The sequence below is a fragment of the Tupaia chinensis genome, unplaced genomic scaffold (assembly GCF_000334495.1).
Source record: "Tupaia chinensis unplaced genomic scaffold, TupChi_1.0 Scaffold000097_1, whole genome shotgun sequence".
Classification (NCBI taxonomy): Eukaryota; Metazoa; Chordata; class Mammalia; order Scandentia; family Tupaiidae; genus Tupaia; species Tupaia belangeri.
This window is the reverse complement of record NW_006159559.1, coordinates 2,245,247-2,265,685: the sequence shown is the minus strand read 5'-3', so window position 1 is coordinate 2,265,685 and position 20,439 is coordinate 2,245,247. Positions and strand designations below refer to the sequence as shown.

The 20,439-nt window shown below is 32.8% G+C and overlaps 1 protein-coding gene across 2 annotated transcripts in view; it reads left to right on the top strand.

Moving 5' to 3' along the window:
- The window catches only part of PHIP (PHIP subunit of CUL4-Ring ligase complex), a gene marked incomplete at its 5' end in the record, with an annotated part of 157,081 nt that overhangs the window by 55,338 nt on the left and 81,304 nt on the right, over nucleotides 1-20,439 (top strand). For both annotated transcript variants that reach the window (XM_014585861.2, XM_014585862.2), the window contains 8 exon segments: nucleotides 7,002-7,223; nucleotides 7,648-7,748; nucleotides 13,000-13,070; nucleotides 14,999-15,099; nucleotides 15,192-15,232; nucleotides 16,190-16,288; nucleotides 17,284-17,437; nucleotides 17,853-17,987. In XM_014585861.2, the coding sequence (XP_014441347.1) occupies nucleotides 7,002-7,223; nucleotides 7,648-7,748; nucleotides 13,000-13,070; nucleotides 14,999-15,099; nucleotides 15,192-15,232; nucleotides 16,190-16,288; nucleotides 17,284-17,437; nucleotides 17,853-17,987 (924 nt within the window).

Genomic DNA, 20,439 nt, shown 5'->3' with positions numbered 1-20,439 from the left:
CTCTCCAAAAAAAAAAAGATCTGAAGGGAGATCATTGATATTCAGTGGTTTTTAAGGAAGATAGATAGATGAGAGGAAGTTGGGATGTATAAAATGAGCAGTTTATTTGGATTATTTAGAAAGATAGTTAATTAGTTCTACAATGAACAGATTATGTATTTTTAAGTTTTATTTATTATTATTATTATTAATAATAAATTTATTCACCAGAGAGAGAGGAAAGTGAGGAAGGAAGCCACCAGGTCTGGAATTTGAACCGTAGTCAACCTTGTGGGGAGTCCAGTGCCTTAACCACTAGGCCACCTGCTGGCCACCACATTCTTTTTTTTAATGTGAAGTGTTTTTTTTGTTTTGTTTTTTGTTTCATTTTGTTGTTTCTTTGTTTTTCCTCATCAGAAGTATTGGTTAGGAATGAGACTAGGTTTTAGATTGTGCAAGAAAGCTCAGGAATAAGAAAGAATATTGAATATGGACCAGTTAGAACAAAAGATTGTTTAGTAGGCTTGGCCTCCCAAATGAATAGGAAATTCATGAATTTGTAGTGTTGCAGAATTAATATGTTTGTATTCTTTACCATACTTGGCATCTTGACAGTAAGATCAGAGTACATAGTGGTTAGATTGATACAAGGTTGGCCATTGATGGTATAGATGGACAAGGGGGCAAGAAAATTGAACATGAACTGAAATATTAACTCTGAAGTTTAGGAAAATTTGTGAAAGAAAAAGATGATAAATTGGTAAGAATGAAAAGCAGTAGCCTCTTTTAAACAATTGAACTGTGGGGCCAGCAAGTGGTGTGGTATTAAGATGCTGTACTCCTGCATAGCCAGCCATGGTTTGAATCCTTGACCTAGGAGATTGCTTTCTCACTTTCTCTCTGTGTCTCTCTAGTCAAATTAAAAAGTAATAAGATTAAATAAATATTTTTTAAAAATTAAACTGAAATTATAAACAATTTTTTTCTGCTTGAAGAGCTGGCTACTTTTAACTTGATAATACATGTATTATGCATGACAATATACATGATTTTGACATTCATTTGGTAGTGTTTGTTCTAATGACTGTGAGAGGTGAGATCCTGACTTATAAAACTATGTAGTAGCAGCAGGAAAAATCAGAATTCTCTTTGCTGCCTCTGCTAGGTAACAGTAGGCTTTCAAGGAACACCCGTTCTCTAAGCTATTTTAAGTTAAAAATCATATAATTTCTTTCATTTTCATGTAAAATTAGTAATCTTTGATTTAAAGGCATGATTGATGCTTCTCTTTGATCAGGGGAAAGTTTACACATCTACATTTTAATTTTAAGGTCATCTGAGCAGATATAATGTCTTTCCAAATGTATGCAGCTTTCTGCTTTAAAAAAGTCAAACACTTTTTGTCATTTACTCCTGCATCCTACAAAGTACTTTCTTAATTATTGAGTAGTTACCATAGTAGCCACCTCTAATTTTTTAGCTCCTAGTTTCACAACAGCATCCGTAATTGTCTCTTGTGCCTATTGTAGAAAAAAATGTATTTCATTTGTATAATCAGAGTATCTGCTGAATAAGCCACACCAAAGAGAGCTTTCCATTAAATAAGTAGACAGATCAATTAAACCTTTTAAAAATTTGCCTTTCAGAAATGATTAAATTATTAAATTTGGTGACTACAAACTAGGTTCTGTTTTGGTTTTGTATAAAATTTAAGTGAATTTGGACCCCATGTCTTCAATGAACTTGTTGTATGAAATTTTCCTGTCACTAAAGCCACTTTCTCCCCCTGAATTTTGGAGATTTTTTAATGCCTAATTGCTTGACAAAGTAGAAAACCTTGACCCAGAGACCTATGGAGCTTATCTTCACCAGAACAGCAAGGCCGGATCTATTATCTGACATGGCCTTCATCTGTGGAGGCATGCCAGTAGTTTTTACTTCTTTGAGTATTGCCCCTCCAATATTTTAATTTTGAAGAAATGTTGTAGTTACCAAAGGGGTTCACAAAATTGGAACTTTTTTGGATAGACTGAAAAATAGGAATTACCTGCAATGACAGACCCATTTGCATGCTAGAAGAAAAGGTCATTAGTACCACCACCTCTATACTGTATTTTCAAGTATTAAAAGAAAAGACAGTGACTCCAGAGTAAATGTCTGACTCTGTTTTCTACTGGTGTCCCAGACTGCAGATCACAGACTATGTTAAAAGCTCTTTTCTTTCTTGTCCTCTTTTGTCATAGTGCTCTTCTGCTTAAAAGAGCAGGAGCAAGAGAGAGAACCCTCCAAAGGGGTGTGGTCATGCCTCAGTCCATTTTTCTCCATTCCTTTTTCCCATAAGGATTTTGAGTATGCATGCACCCAAGCTGCAAGGGCCAAGACTTGAATTCTGATTGGCCGTGTAGAATCTGGCTTCTATGCACAGCACGTAACCACTGAACTATGGGGCTGGTGTGGGTCGCTTCTTGAGGTATGGGAGCGGAATGAGTAAATTTAGGGTATTTCAAGCCACATTCTTAGGTTTGGGCAAATCTATCCTTTCCTGCTGTTCTTTCTTACAGTAATATCTATGCTATTTTATTTTCAGAATAGAGATGTACTCTTTCACCATTTACGTGACAATTGCTTTTATTTTCATATCCATAACTCTTATCATGATCATTTTTTTTTTCATTGAAAGACAATAATGTCCAACTCGTTGACTTATTATGATCTTAGTAGCATTTATGGAGCAGGAGGTAGGCTTGTGAAAAGTAAGTTCTTTTGGTCTTTTAAAAAGAATAATCTTGGGACCAGCAGTTGGTGTAATGGCTATGTTGCTGGACTCCCACGTAGTTGCCTGTGGTTCGAGTCCCGGACCCGGTGGCTTAAACTCAAACCAGGCGCATGTGCATGCATGCCCAGGATCCTGAGAGGAGAATGGAGGAGAAGGGATTGTGGCGTGGCCATCCCCTCTGGGGGGTAATTTCTTTCTTTCTGTCTCTCTGTCTCTCTCTGTCTTTCTGGCGAGTGTACGTGCCCTATAGCATAAAACTTCTCCCAAAAAAAAGGAATAATCTTTATCAATTTTTAATTCATCCTTCCATAATCATTTAAAACACATCTGAATTGCTTTAAAAGATTTTTTTTCTGGTAAGTCTAATTTTCTTCTGCAGTCCTTTTTAGTGTAGTTGTGTTTTTGTTTACTTGTATTTCTTACAGTCATTCTAAAAGAATACAGTTGAATTTGTGCTGGGATCATCTTTAGTTTCAAATTTTCATAAAAAATAAATTTATCAGGATGAGCAGATGGCATAATTGTTACGTTGCTGGACTTCCACATAATTGACTGTGGTTTGTGTCCCGTACCTGGCGGCTTAAAACTCGTGCCAGGTGCGTGTGTGTGTGTGCCCAATATTCCAAGAGGAGAATGCAGCATGGCCATCCCCCCTGGCGGGGGGGTCTTCTCACTTTCTGTCTGTCTCTGTCTTACCAGCAAGTGCACGTACCCATAGCAAAAATCTCTCTCAAAAACAAACAAACAAACAAACAAACAAAAAACATAAAACTTTCCCAAAAAAAGAAAAAGAAATTTGTTACAAGTAGTGGTACATAAGGTAGAAATTACTTAAGGGTTCTGAGAGTTTGTTTGTAATTCTGCCAGGACTTTTTTTTTCCCCTTGGGGAATGGGATGGGGAAGTAAGTGAGCAGGTGTTGTATGCTTTCTATAGGTCAGAGAAGACAATAGTGAAGAGACATTTCCCTGAAAGGGCAATCAAAAATTCTTCTCCTACAGTGAGTTGGAGGAAAGGGAAGCTTAATTGGTATATAATATGTACCCAGGGGCAAGAATATACATTATATATTTTTTTGCTTGTTTTTAGCACGTGTTTAAATATTGGGTCACTGGGGAAGTTATGATGTATTTTTCTATGCAAAAATGTGTCATGACTTTGCCAATGACCAATAGAGCAAAATTATAACGTAACAGAATTAGTAAAATTACTATATGGTGAACTCAGTAGAAATCTATTAGGCCAAGTTAGATTTAATTGTTGAAAAGTCACTAGAGGCTGCTTTTAGATCATAGGTTGCCACCAATCCTTTTGTTAAAACTGATATTTTGGTCAAGAAGCCTGGGCTGTTTTTTTGTTAACATGAAAAATATATGAAGCACCTTCTACGATGGATTAGAAAGCTCTTACTCAGAACAGAATGAATACGAATATTGTAAAGCACAATGAGATGTCCTGGTTTTACTTTCATGAAACAGTCTGTTAATGTACTTAAAGTTTAATTTTTGTTCTGAATGCATGTTAAAACCAAATATTGCCTTAATTTTTAGAAGATAAGCAGGTGAAGTGAATCACTTGACTCAGTTTGTGGAATTTAGAGAACTTGAGAGTTGAATGAATGATTTAAAGGTATTTTTATTCAAGAAATACCTTGTGTACTTCCCGTGTGCCATGTGGTGTTGTAGGTCAGTTTTCTGTAAGTCATAGTTTACTACAGCTCTTCTGTCACTTCCCAGAGATCATCTGTAGTATAATCCTCAGTCTTTTAATTCCCCAGAAAGCTAGTGTAGCCATCCATTTTGCCTTAATCTCAATTTTATCATTCATTCTTTCTTGCCTATACTATTGGGTTGTCAGAAAAGTCATAACATATTTTTTTCTGTTTTTCTATATAAAAATGCGTCATGATTTTTCTGACAACCTAGTATTTAACTCAACTGATTCCTACTTTCTAACCTAATTTATACTGATGCCAAGATGCTCTTTGGAAAACATACATCCGATACTCACTTGCTTTCAGTCCTTCAGTGATTCTTAGTATTATACATACCATATATGTATATATGTATATATATATATATACTGCCCAGGGGGTATGTTAATGCCACAATCGTTTCTCCTCTGGGGATCTTGGGCACACACGCACACGTGTCCCACATGAACTGGGACTTGAACTGCAGTCAACTACATGGGAGTCCAGTGACATAACCATTATGCCAACTGCTGGTCCCGCCTACCATATTCTTTACTGTAAAAGGTCCTTCATCATTTTCCCCACTTCATTCTCTTGCCTTTACCTCACAATCTTAAATTAGCTTACAAACTACTTGTATTCCATTTCACTTCTCACATTATTTCACATTTTCATGCTTTGATAGTTTATCTCTAGTTGCTATATAGAAAGTATCTTCTTTGCAAAATGATAAGAGTAAGAATACTACCACCAACAAAGGCAGTGATAGTAGTTCATATATATAACTCTTGCCAGGTGCCTGCACTGTCTTAGTTCTTCACCTTCGTTTACTCAATTAGTATTTGCAGTTATCTTTTGAGGTAGGTTCAGATGAGAAAACAGAGGCACAGAGAGTGTATGTAACTTGTCTAACTAAGGTTATATAACTAGAAAGTGGTAAAATGAATCCAGATATTTGACCCTCGAATCTCTGCTCTAAGATATTATACTACACTGACTCTTTGTGTATGAAATTGTCTAACCATCACTACTTCTGAGTTCCTTTTAGACCTTACTACTTCATCTCTTAGTAAAAAACAGATTGTTCCCTTATTTGAATCGCTGCTGTTAGTACACTGCACTTTCCCCTCTTCTGTCTTGCTTCTGGAGGGCAGTAATGTGGTGTCTCTATATATCTCATTCTTGTATCTCTAGTGATTGTCACATACTTAATCACAAGGCAAATTGGATTAATGAATGCATGAGTTACTGAATTTTAAAGGTATAGGGGACATAGGCGATTATCCAGTTTAACCTCCGTATTTTATTGATGAGCCTGATATTAAGTGTATGAGATGGGAATACTAGATTTTGATGTAGATAGTTCTCCAAAGTTAAGTTTTATTATTGGCCTTTATAGTAGTTGATAACCCATCCAATTTGCTTCAAAGTTCAATCAAAAGAACTGGTTTTATAATTAATTGGGGAGGGTTTTAGGTAGTATTAGCAGAGGTTATTTTTTAAGATGACGTTTAACATGTACTGTTAATATAATTCTTTGATAATTTATGTCTTATCTATTGTCAGTATTAAGCAGAAAACTAGTAAGAATCAGTCTTTGTAGGTCCCCTGAATACTTTCTTTGGATTATATAAAGTTTCCTCCCCCCAAGAATTTCTTTGGAAGATCATAAAATTCTAATATGAAAACTTCGATAATTTACATCCTGCAAAGCAGTCAGTAATTTTGCAAATACTTGTTTTCTCTTTCAGTTTTATGTTAAAAACTCAAAAATGTGGTGAAAATATTAGTAAACTTTGGTCCTGTGGATGTATATATGGTTGGGGTGGGGGGGGGGACCATGACACTATTCTTTGTACCTTTCTATATATTTTAAATTGTTATAATAAAAAAATAAGTCTGAAAGTTCTAATCTACACTTTGGCTATATGAAATTGTAATGCTTCTGTATGTTGTTACACAGTTTGTTCCTGAATTTATGCTGCTATAGTAGAGTAGTTTATGAATTTTTATTGATTCCATACAGATAAGATTTTTTTCTGACGACTGGTTTTAGGTTATGTCATATAATGTTTTCAGTTGAAAATCAGTGATAAACTTGTTTTTAATTTTCTGAGAGAAAAAGCCCAAATAAGCTTTTTAGTTTTGTGTGAAAAAACAGCATAGATAGTATTAGTCACCGTTGTGTATTACATTTGTTTTGCAATTTTAATTTTGTTTTACTTGAGAACTCCATATTCTTTCAAAAAATTTCAGGTAGAGGTTACTTTAGATGAGAGATGGGAGATCATATGTTAATGTTAATCACTAACATCTTTCTTCTTTTTGCTGTTAGGCACACGGGTATTCTTTGTAAGTCAATGATTTAACTTAATAAAATGAAGAGCATTATGTTGAAAAACAGTTTTAACATAAGTATTTAACACTTTTCAGTTCTTAAAAATATAATTATTGGAAAGTAGACATAACAGCTGATTTCTATATCAACTTTAATAGTTTGTATGAAAACATACAGGGTTAATTCTGTTAACAGTCCATCCATTCTTATTTTAAGGGTTCTGATGACTGTCTTGTGAAAATTTGGGCAACAGACGATGGCAGATTATTAGCTACTTTAAGAGGACATGCTGCTGAAATATCAGATATGGCTGTTAATTATGAGAATACCATGATAGCAGCTGGAAGTTGTGATAAAATGATCCGAGTCTGGTGTCTTCGAACCTGTGCACCTCTGGCTGTTCTTCAGGGACACAGTGCTTCTATTACATCACTACAGGTAATTGTTTTAAGCCCTGTAAAATCCTTTTTTTATTATAATTTAAAATAAATTTTAAGAAGTCTCTTTTAGGGACCAGTCGGTGGCGTGATGGTTAAAGTTTTAGACTCCCTCATGGCCAACCACTATTTGAGTCCCCGGCTTGCTTTCTCACTTTCTCTGTCTCTCTCTCTCTCTCGCTCTTGCTCGCTCTCACTCTTGTGTGTGCGCGCATGCACATGCCCTCTAGCAAATTTTAAAAAATGTAATGAAATAAATCTTTTTTAAAAAGTTACTTTTATAATCCATTATGTAGGGGAAAAAGAGTATTTTGCTTTCTGACTGTTACTGTTAGGTATATTTGTATGGTAAAAAATGCATTTTATTATTTGGACTGTGTCACTATTTTTGTAAAGTTTTTTTTTTTTCTGTGATTGTTTTTCAGTTCTCACCATTGTGCAGTGGCTCAAAGAGATATCTATCTTCTACTGGGGCAGATGGCACTATTTGTTTTTGGCTCTGGGATGCTGGAACCCTTAAAATAAAGTCAGTTGCTGTTTTATTTCATAGATGTGTTTAATTTTAAAAAGTATAAAGTAGTCAATAATAATAATAAATTTATTTTTTCTTGAGTACATAATAGAAATTCTTTTTGGCTCTCCACTGATGTTTTTATTTTTATTTGTATGGCTTTTTTTATTTCAAAGAAAATTTTTACATGTTAACATGTTTTTTTTCCTCGTATCTTTGTCCTGTCCCTACCTCTTTCCTTCAGAATATATTTGTCTTTATTACCATTCCTTATTGTATGTTGTAATTTTGTTTTAGTAGCTCCTTTTTGATACTAAGAATATAATCTTAGAGTTTCTAATGCTGTGGTTTAGAATATTTTAATTAGTTAGGTAATTGTATCTATAGACTTTGCATTTTATTGTAAATCTAGAGAAACTTGGGAATACAGAACCATTGATGTTTCACTAAAGTTTATCAATAGATGCACACATACCTCCTTAATAACATTTTACATTGTGCTTTCTTAATATTAATATCTTGGTTAATTAAAAACAAGTTGGATCGACAGTTTTTAATTAAGGACCTGAATAGAGAAAGTTTAGACAGCTCTCCCATAGTTACAACAATCTTTTAAAAATGGGCAAGGCAGGACTAGAGCATGTCCCTGAGCATGTTCTGTGCTTTCTAAGCCATACTACTTAAGTAGATATGGGGAAAGGAAGTGCTGTGCTTTCCCTAGAACCAGTCTTTGAACTGGGAATTACTGCATCTAGTGATTCTTCCTAGACAAAATGTCCATCTTGGCCACTCCCGGGGTATAAAGGCAGTCAGTAGAAGGTGTGTCTCAGTAATTATCTCTGACTCTTTATAAATTATCAACCCAAGCCAAGTTATTCAATAAAATAATTTTTGTATTCTTTTGTTACTGTAAGACAGTAGTGTTTGGATAGTTGTTTTTAATACAATAGGTGCTTCTTAAATTTGTGAATGAACATTCTTGAATAGTGATTTGTATAGGGGGAATTAGGGGGCCATATTAACATAATAAAACTACTTCATATGAAAACAAGATTGTGATCCAAACTACAGTTCTTTGGGCAAAAGCAAGATGATTTCACTTTAGCTTCATTCTTCAATATTTAAAGCTTTCTGTAGACATTGGATAAAAGTCGAAATATTTTACTTGTAGGCATAGATAATAGCAATGGTTAGTTGTTCATTCTTTTTTTTTTCTTTTTTTCTTTTTTTTTTTTTTTTTCTTTTTTTCTTTTTTTTTTTTTTTTTCTTTTTTTCTTTTTTTTTTTTTTTTTCTTTTTTTCTTTTTTTTTTTTTTTTTCTTTTTTTCTTTTTTTTTTTTTTTTTCTTTTTTTCTTTTTTTTTTTTTTTTTCTTTTTTTCTTTTTTTTTTTTTTTTTCTTTTTTTCTTTTTTTTTTTTTTTTTCTTTTTTTCTTTTTTTTTTTTTTTTTCTTTTTTTCTTTTTTTTTTTTTTTTTCTTTTTTTCTTTTTTTTTTTTTTTTTCTTTTTTTCTTTTTTTTTTTTTTTTTCTTTTTTTCTTTTTTTTTTTTTTTTTCTTTTTTTCTTTTTTTTTTTTTTTTTCTTTTTTTCTTTTTTTTTTTTTTTTTCTTTTTTTCTTTTTTTTTTTTTTTTTAAATTTGCTAAAGGGCATGTGTGCTTACCAGAGGGAGAAAGAAAGAAAGTACCCTTCCCCCATAGGATGGCCATGCCACAGTCCCTTCTTCTTGGATATTTGGGCATGCACACACGTGAGCATGTACACTCACTGGAGAGAGATAGAGATTGAAAGAAAAAGTGAGAAAACAACCCCCCTAGTGGGTGACTGGGCAGTAATCCCTTCTGTCAGGATTTTGGACATGTATGTACATGTGCTTTGTATGTTTCTTAAGCTTCTAGGTCTAGGACTCTTAATTGCACAGCCAGACGTGTGGGATCCAGCCTTCTTAATTACCATTTGCCAGCTGGCCCGCAATAGTTACTGCTTGCTGTTTTCCTTGAGTATTTTTACCTCCTGTGGACATGATTGGGATACTTTTGTCTTTTCCCTTTATTAGAGAAGAAAATGATAAGCAGTCTTCAAATTAAGACAGGAAGAGAACACATTTTACAAAATTAAGCTCACCTTGTTTATGGTTCTTGGGGATTACATTGCTAAGTATAAAATATTTTACTTTTCTGGATCCTTGAGAAGTGAAGTTTTCCATTTAAATATTTTTTTCTGACCCTTTAGAATAATATATAACCCTCTATCCTAACAATATTTTTCCACATGAATGTGTTTTTATAGCTGATACAATTTTATGACATACAATTAGGGTAATATATATGTAACTTAATGTTACTTTTTTCTTAACATTTTATCATAGGCATTTGTATTAATTTTAATAGCTGCATTATATTCACTTGGGTTGTTCCATATTTTGCTTAGTGATTTTTCATATGTTTGGACATCATTTTTTCTAGTAATTTATAAGGAATATCCATATTACTCTGTTATCACTTAATTTTTTTAAGTCAATCAGACATAAAAATAAGAGTAAATTTTTTCTTAGAAAATAAGCCTTAGGACATCCATTTTCCTTTCTGTATCTGCATATGGTTGATAACTGCTAATTTGGCAGGATATAGATTGTTACTGTGTTTATATCATAGAGGCTTTAATTAATAACCAAAGAATAAAATTCTATTGAGTTGTAATAAAGCTTTTGTTTACTCTGCTGAGGAAATGAGTTCAGAAACCCAGCCATCTGCATTAATGGGAAGAATCATGTCAACTTTGGAAACCCAAATCTCTATCAGTTCAGTTTTACATAAAGTTTATGTATATATTACTTATTCCCACTGGTTAAGGAGCCGCTGCTTAGATGGGTGATCTTAATGATGAACTTATTTGGAAGCCAGCTCAAGATTTCCTAGTAGGAGGCTGCTCAGGTTATTTAGACTAGTCTAGTAGGAGAATAGGTATCTAAAACATGCAGGTAATAATGATTTTTGCAGGTGTTTATTAAACTTTTAGTCTGCTGAGCTAATGTTAAGCACACTGTATTTGTTATCTCCTTAATCCTTGTAACAACCCTGTAAAGTAGATACAGTTACTATCTTTAAGGCAGTTGGAGGGAAAATACTGCAGCACAGAGAAGTCAGCAGCACAGAGAATTCACACTGTGATCAGGAAGGCGTGGAGCAAGGATTTGAAAACTGCAAATATACCATTAGGGTCTCTTAACTACTGTGCCAAACTGAAGAGCAGTTATTCATTGATAGAATATATAGAACATATTGAACATAATAAAGCAACAAATAATACTAATGTTCAGTAAATGTGTTGAGGATCAAATTAAGGACTTTACATGGATTAAACTCATTTAATTCTCCCTGCAAGTCTGAGATAGGTTCTTTTTGTGTACCCCATTTTATAGGAATTGATTGAGGTACAGATAAGTTAATCTACCTAAGGTCACATACCAGATAAGTGACTGAAAGGGAATCTCAGCTAAGAGTCTGAATCTAAGATCTTCTTTTAAAATATTTTTTCAAGGGGTCATTTAAATTATTGGCAGCGGCTTATTTGTTTCTTCCCTTTAAAAATATGAAATAAAGTCCATTTTAAAATGGCAGTCTGTGGATTGTTTGCATTAGTGAGCTTTAACTAAATGGTTGTTTGACAATTACATGAGCAGTTGTGCAAACTGAACAACTGATCAGAAATACATGAACAAAAATGTAGAGCTACAATCCATAAGATATTAATGAAAGTAGCTGTCAGTTTCCTTCTAATTTTAGGAATATTGACTTAAATTAGAATGAGTTATGGGACCAGTGGTTGGCATAATGGCTGTGTTGCTGGACTCCCATGTAGCCGACCACAGCTTGAGTCCCGGACCCTGTGGCTTAAAGTCATGCCGGGCACGTGTGCGTGCGTGCCCAAGATCCCGGGAAGAAAATGGAGGAGAATGGAAAAGCGATTGTGGCATGGCCATCCCCCCTGGGGGGGTGATATCTTGCTATCTGTCTGTCTCTCTGTCAAGCGCACCCCCCTATCACAAAAAGTTCTAAAAAAAAAAAAAAAAGAATGAGTTTATTTTTGTTTTGAATAAATGTTGAGGTTTTGAGAATGTTTTAATATACATATATATATATATGTATTTCTCTAAACAGTACCTATTGTGCTCAGCTATAGTGTCAGAGCCTGTGAATATTAAAAAAAATGTTAGGAATGTCAATTTAAAACAATTTATTTACAAATTTTTAAATCTTTAACAAATACCTTTGCATTCTTTATCATTGACAAAGACTGTTCTCTGAGAATACATAATTGATCAGAAATATTTTATCTATCTATACATTTTTTTCCTTAAATGATCGTAAAACAGAAATGACTTTGTATTTGATTGTAGTAAAATGTGGAAGTCATGTAGTGCACTCAGGCTTAAGGTTCTATTTTTGTATTTCCTTTCTTATTAATCCATGAAAAAGTAGGTCAAAATATACAGTAAGTAGAGCTTTGAATATAATCAGTGTATTGGACCATTATACACACATTGTTATGCATTAGTATGATGATTGAAATCTATAATTTCCTTTGATGTGGTTTATTATAACATTAAACATTTAATATCAGTATTAATATAAACATAATGTAGTATACAACTAATGTAAACATAGTTGTATAACTTATTTTCTATAAATCACTGTTATAAATGAGTAGTTATAGTTGATATAAGAGTCAAATATTCTTCAGGTATTTGCCAGGATAAGCATACAATGTGTATTTTTTTAAGCCTTGAAGGACATAGTTTGTCACATGAGAAGGTAAACAGAAGAAGCTTAATTAACAGTGCGACTAATAAGTTTAGTCAATGATAAGCAATAGATGCAGCATCTATTTTGTTAGTGTGTTCATGTTTGTAGACAACTTGTTTCTTTATATATTTGTATATTGCTATTTTACTGTATAAAAAACTGAGAATTTACTAAGTTTGATTAGATGTGATTATAATTGATAACTACATATCTGGTATGACAGTGACTTCGGGATAGTTCCATGTACAGATTGTTGTGTAACGAGGAGCTCCTAGAAAATCTATATCTAGAATTTCTGCAAGATCTGCTGATCATGACACATAATGATTTCTAAGTTGTTTTTAGGAAGGGAGCCATCTGTTGCTTCTTATTTAATTTTGTCCTGTAATTATTTTTTGAAAGAGTTTATTTCTAGTGTTACTGATCCCTTGAGGCTATTTTTAATTGTTTATTTTTTGTGCCATAGTCCAAGACCTGCAAAATTTACAGAGCGTCCTCGGCCTGGAGTGCAAATGATCTGTTCTTCTTTTAGTGCTGGTGAGATGTTTTACAATTAGATTTTCCACTTTTAGTTGTGTTAGGAAGCTTCTAGTAAAACACATAGGATTTTAGGAAATATTTACTGTTGTATTAGAAAATATTTTCATAAATATGCAAATACTAATGATTAAAAATTAGTTTAGAAATATTTAACTGTGCTGTATTTTTTTTTTAAATGACCTAATATTCTTTTCTCTAGAAAGACCATAATGCTCTAGTAGGAAAGAATAGTTTTGGGATTGTATAAAAGAATTAATCTTGGAGCCGGCTGGTGGCATAGTGGTTAAGGCCCTGGACTCCCACATGGCTACCTAAGGTTCAAATCCTGAATGTGGCAACTTTTTTTTCTCAGTATTCTTCTCTTTCTCTGTTGCTGTGTGGACAGATTGAAAAAAAAAAAAATGATGATGAATACACTTAAATAAAATGATTCTTAAAAAATTAATCTTTATATATTGATTATTGTTTCATTGAAAGAACAGTATTTTAGATCTCATTTATATTTTCCTGGATTTTGGAAGTGTTACATAAAATACGTTCAATTTTATTAGTTTATTTCCTACACATTGGTCTTATTTTCTCTTTAAAAAGTAACTGTCTAGCAATGCTAATATTTCAGTTAAGTTTTGAGTTTATGTAGTATTTTGAATAGATATTAGGATTTTCAAAAACAAATTATGATCTAGTTCTTAAGTAAACATGAAATGAGTCTGTTTTTGCCATATTAATATTCAGATATATTCAGTTTCTATATTTCTAGTGCTACTGCCATAAAGAAAGTATTTCTTTCAGTAATAACAAAAACATAGGCACTATATACATTTTCAGAATATGAGTCTTTATGTGCTCCTCTTTAAAGATAATTCGATATTTTTCCCCCACGGGTTCAGTGGGCAGATCATTTAGCAAAAAAGTATTTTTTCTTTATACACAAGCACTGTTTTTCATACCATCTGGTAGAATGGCTCTCAGGAAGGGTAAATTGAATAGTATCTGTAATACAAGGTAGAAAATATGTGCTATAAGACTTAGTAATGGGTTAGTTTAAAGAGAACAGGCTCATTTGATTACAGATTTTGTACAGTGAACTTACTGAAGGTGCTGTGCCTTAAAAGTTCAATAGAGTTTTGACAGATAGGAAATAGGACAAGGGAAGGATTTCAGCAATTAGGAGAGACATGTTTTCTATGTGAAGATGGTAGATAATTTTAACATGGTAAGATTATGTAATCATTAACCAAATTACTTTCAGAGCAAAGTTCTATATAAATATGGAAAAATTCATACTAATCAAAGCTATATTAGCATGTTTTCTTCTTAAATTCCAGCTACATGTATTTTATATTTAAAATAAATATGAATGGTTTTAGAGTTTAAAGAAAGTTTTTAGGAGGCCAGCAGGTGGTTTGGTGGTTGAGGCACTGGACTCCCACATGACCAACTGCAGTTTGAGTCTTAGACTTGATTTGCTTTCTCACTTTCTCCTTCTCACTCTCTCATTCTCTCTCTCTCTTTCGTTAACTCTCTCTCTCTGGTGAGTGCACGAGCCCTATAGCAAATTAAATAACAACAACAATAAATAGATCGTTTTTAAAAGTTTATTTTATGAGACAGAAAGTGTGAAAAACAGACAGTACCCTCAACAGAGTCTCATGCTTTGACTCTCCCCAAAGCCTCTCAGCCAGCCAGTATCTGGGACACATGTGCATGTGCCCAACTAGCTTGTATAGGTTGACCTGGGAGCTGAACTCCAATTTTCCACATGGCTCCATTATAGTGGAGTGGTGTGCTACCACTTTGCTACCGTGACTAGAATAAATATTATTCAGTGTATGTTTTAATGTTACTTTCATTTTATTATCTGATTTTCAGAGACTTTGAAGGTGTGTTTCACTTACACATGTTCACTTTTTTTTTTTTTATAGGTGGGATGTTTCTGGCCACAGGAAGCACAGATCATATTATTAGGGTTTATTTTTTTGGATCAGGTCAGCCAGAAAAAATATCAGAATTGGAGTTTCATACTGTAAGTCTGGATGAAAGGTATTAGATGAGTGTAATTTAAATGAGTCTATCAGTTTATAATCAATATCCACTTCTTTATCTGTTTACATGTAGGACAAAGTTGACAGTATCCAGTTTTCCAACACTAGTAACAGGTAAAGTATTTATATTTATCTAATTTGATTCCAGTTTTAAATTCATGGTATAAAACAGTTTTAGTAGTCAAATTTCATTTTAAGTTACATTGAAATTATTCACCTAAAATAAATGTCTTGAGCAGTTACACTTAAAAGTAAATATAGCCTTCAAATATGTATAAATATGTTTTTATGTCTTATTTGTAGTAATGTTAGTTTACTTGAGCACTTTTAATAATAGGGACATTTTATACTATCCTCTATAATCCTAGCATGTATCAAAGTGTAGAGAAGCTTTTCGTAGAACTTAGAAACATATTATTGTATATTTGACACAGACTTACTTATTAATAGTGAATGATATTTTGTAAATATTCCCATCTTGTTTTAAAAGGAAATAAAACTTCTTGGCCTCTTGATTTGAATATGTCAAATCCTTTAACATTGATAGGAAAATTAATATTTTTCCATTGGAAAAATATCAATTTCTAGGGCAGTAAATAGTGGCCTTGAATCTCTTTTTAGTTTTTTTATTTTTGCCTCAGGGCACTTGTATGCACTAGAGACAGACAGACAGACACTGAGAAGGAAAGTGAGAAATCACCTCACAGGGAGGATGACAATGCCACAGTCTCGTCGCTTCCATTCTCCTGGGATTTGGGGTTCACATGCACCTGGCATGATTTTCAAGCCACCGGGTCCTAGACACAAACCACACTGCTTTATGGGAGTCCAGCATCTTAACTACCACACCATGTACTGGCCCCCTTGAATCACTTTTGGATGTTATTTTTGAGACCTAGAGTTAAAAGCTTTTATAAAGCTTCGAAAGTTCTTGTAGAGACTTAGAGCGTAATCTCTATTCTTAGAAAAAAGATGATTCCTGTCTTCTTAAAACAACTCTGAGAAAAGTGCATTTAGACTAATAAAACATGAGTGATTTTTTTGGGGGGGGGGATTGGACTCTTAATGCAGGTTTGTAAGTGGGAGTCGTGATGGAACAGCACGTATTTGGCAATTTAAACGAAAAGAATGGAAGAGTATTTTGTTGGATATGGCTACTCGTCCAGCAGGGTAAGAGATCAAATTTGAAATGTTACATAGATGTAGATCATTTAAAGTATGTTATATTGCAGGTTGAAACCATTCTCAGTCTGTAAACTCATATACCATGTTAAAATTATTACTTTATTGCAATGATGGGGTGCTATTGGTTTTTATTAAATAATCCATTGCCATAAATGAGAAGATATGTTGTATTAATGGTTTTTCATTTCAGTTTTATTAAGGGGATGATGATAGTACCGTAAAAATAGTTGTAACTTACTATATTTTTCAGACACCAGAAAATAATGATAGTGTTCCATCTTTTGTGGAGGAATGATGTTTTATATCTACTGGCTTTCTCCTGCCAATATATATTATATGTTGTAACTGTTATTTTGTTTCTAGTATTTTATCATTTTTCTTTACTCGTATTTCTATATAATTGTCTCAGATGGTTGGGAGAGCACAGTATTCAGCAGGGTGCAAGAGTAAAAGGTAGAGAATGAGCAGTATGGCATTGAGTTTCTAGATCTTGGTAACTATTTTATTTTTACTTTTTTAATTACCTGAGGGTATGTGCCTTTGCCAGAGATGGGCATGGTCACAACATAATCCTCCCCCTTCTGTTTTTGAATCCTTTCAGGATTTGGGGGCTTATATACATGTCGAGGCTGAGATTCAAAATATGGTCAGCCATGTTGAATCCTGCTTTCTGTACAAGGCACTTAACCACTGAGCTACATACAGGGCTGGCCCTTGATAGCATGATAGGAGTGATACTTACCTAAGATCATCTGTTACTAATGGCTTAGAGTTGCTAGAAATCCTATATTTTTTGGTTTGGTGCAGTGACTTTTGTCCTCATTCTGGGTTGATTCAAGCTATCCTCAATTACTGTTAAGTGACAGTTACCCATTTTATAATAATTATAAATACAAATTATAAGAAAATATGTTTCGTTCTTATCTTACCAGTATTTTAATAAATTCAGTATAAACAAATACTGTCTCTCTCATTTGCAGCCAAAACCTTCAAGGAATAGAAGATAAAATCACAAAAATGAAAGTAACTATGGTAGCTTGGGATCGACATGACAATACAGTTATAACTGCAGTTAATAACATGACCCTGAAAGTTTGGAACTCTTACACTGGCCAGCTAATTCATGTCCTAATGGTGAGAAAAACAGGCTGGTTTATATTTGATATAACTAAGATGACTATATTATGGAATATTTCATTGTGGAATAAAGTCCTTTACGTTAGCTAAGACCTTTTGCTTGCTAGGGTAACAGGGCTTTGTGGGAGATTTGGAATAATTAAAATATGTAGTTGAATAGGTTTGGCCTAAACATATATTGTAAATGCTTGCTTTTCTTTGTATGTAGGGATTCATTAATATTATTCTAATGTTTCACTGATAATAGCAAAACCCTAGACAATGACACTAGCTTAGTTCATTATTTATTTATACCTTGACAATTTGATAATTTTAAAAACTTGATTTCTAGAAATGCTGCCATGTTGGTGTTTCATAGAGTTTTTTTGGTTTTTGATATTTATAACCCTTTGACACTTCAAAAATATTTCAGGGTCATGAAGATGAGGTGTTTGTTCTTGAGCCACACCCATTCGATCCTAGAGTTCTCTTTTCTGCTGGTCATGACGGAAATGTGATAGTGTGGGATCTTGCAAGAGGAGTCAAAATTCGATCTTATTTCAATATGGTAATTATCATTCTTTGTTTTGTAGCTATTAAAGATTTGGGGACTTTTCAATGAGGGTGCTTTGCATATCACAAAGGAAATCCATTTGAGAATTGGTTTATGCATTAATTGTACTTCAAATTTTTGCCAATAAAGGTATTTCATACCTTTATTAAGATGCTAAATTTTAAAGTATTATTGTACATTTTACTGTGTCTGTAGAAGTACTGGGTTTTAGTTTTATTAAACAATGAAGATGACCACACATTCACAAATATAAAGGTAAAGTATAGAGAAGAGAAAATATTTGGAAAATTATTTAAAGAAATTATAAATATTGTATTATTTTCCTTCATTAGCAGCAGTTTTCTTGTGTAACATGCTGTTTCAATCACTCTGATTATAAAGTTCAAACCAAAGAATCAGGCATTTCCTGGCCTTTGATCAAGTTGTAACGTTTCATATTCATTTGGGCGTATGCCCTTTTTCCCTCCATATTTTGGTTGCTCATATAGATGTTAACATATTTTACTGGGTATTAGTTGCAGTGGTTTAATATCACATACAGCCTACCAAACAGTGTTGTTATTCTGTCCACTGTATGAAGTATATAAAAGGCTCCTGAAATAACTGAAGTTCATCTAGTCACATTTTAAAAAGTTTACTTGTTATTTATTAGTGATACTTTTCAACAAAGGAAGGAAAAAAATGTTTCTGCTATTACTCATGTTTAAATTTTTTTGAAAAGTGAATTATAGAGAACCCAGTAAAAAATCATAAAACAATTCAATTAGTGTATGTGGTCAGAATTATTTTGTAAACAAATTATTTCACAAAATAGCCATTTGTGAAATATAATGGTTTGTGAAAAAAATTACATGAAAATGTTGCTATGCCTGATTGATAATCATCAAAATTATTTCTAGATATAGTAAGTAAGCAGAAAATAAGAGGACTTTTTAATTTTTTATTATTATTATTATGAAGGAATTAACTTTAGCCGTCTTTATGGCTATGCCTCAGTATATATAAGGTAAGAAATAAGGTTTGTAGAATTCTCATTTTTCTAAAGAGACAGTGTCAGTTGTTTGGGGTATAATTATTAGTGATAGATGGATTTCCTTTGTGATTATGTAGAGAGATTAGAAAGCAGATACATAAATATGCTTATATAGAGATTTTTCCTTTTCTCTTTTTCTAATTCTTGGCTTACTCCTTTTTGGAACATCTCTGTTGAACAAGGAAATTAGTCATTTCTTCATCTGTCTTTGGATGAAAACAGTAGCTTCAAAATAAAACAATTTGTGGGCTATGCATATATTAGTTGCTTATTTGGTAATTTCATATTTTCAAAGAGCATTATTCATATTGGTATAGTATTTAGAAGGGAAGTTTTCTCATATTTAAATGAGTTATATTTCAGTTATAAAGGTGAATTTTTTTCTTATCAGGTAAGTTGGTCACACTAATATACCAATGTTGTCAGTAGATATGAAAATTGCAGTACCTTGAGAGTTAATTGACTTGTTCGTAGACCATTACAAATTCGCAATGTTAGCAGTAGAAGGTAGCCATGATATAGTCCATACTCTTTGAAATTAGCTAAGGGATTATATTCCTGCCTTAAAAATTACTTAACTGTTTAATAAGGATTTTAGATGGGGATATTTTTCCTGTTCTTTCTATGGATGCAATACAAAAAAAACTTCTAAAGGACAGAAGAAACAAATTTGTGTGATTAAGTAGAATTGGATGGTATCCATAGAATCTTTAAACTGTGAAAAAAAAAAAAACAAAATATAAACCAGAAAGGATCAAGAAAATTTATATTACATTTAAAAAAAAAGAAAATGAGCAACTTTTCATCTCATTAAAATAAAGATATTCCATTCTCTTTAATTTTTTGTATGATTTTTTAATGGTTTTCAAAATACTTCTGCATATATTGTTTTTTTTGTGTCTTATGAAGACTTGTGACACAATTAGGGTAGATACTATATTATTGTATTGGTTTTATGAATGGAAAAAAGTATGCTTTACAGAGATGACATGCTCTGTCCAGGTTTACCTTGGTCACACAGCTGTTATACAAGTACTCGAGAATTAAACCTATGTTTTCTGTGGATGGGTGATGTTTCTAATGCTAAATCTGGTAATGGTTGGTTTTTTGAGCTTTTCTCAATGTCATTGCATAGCTAGCTTCCAACTATACCCTATTAGTAATATATGTCTGAGAGGAAATGTTTCATAATGGTATTTACTCTAAGTGAATCTTTTTGAGATCTTATTCTTTAACTTGATTTTTTTCTGTCTCTTAGCTTGTAAGTTATCTAACTGCCCTACTTCTTTTCACTCTTTACTCCTGTATTCATTTCATTGCTTATCTATAAGCAGATGGAAGATAAAGCATCCAGCATTGCTATTAAGAAAATAAAAACTGTTTAAGGGAATAATAGAAACATGTGTCCTCACT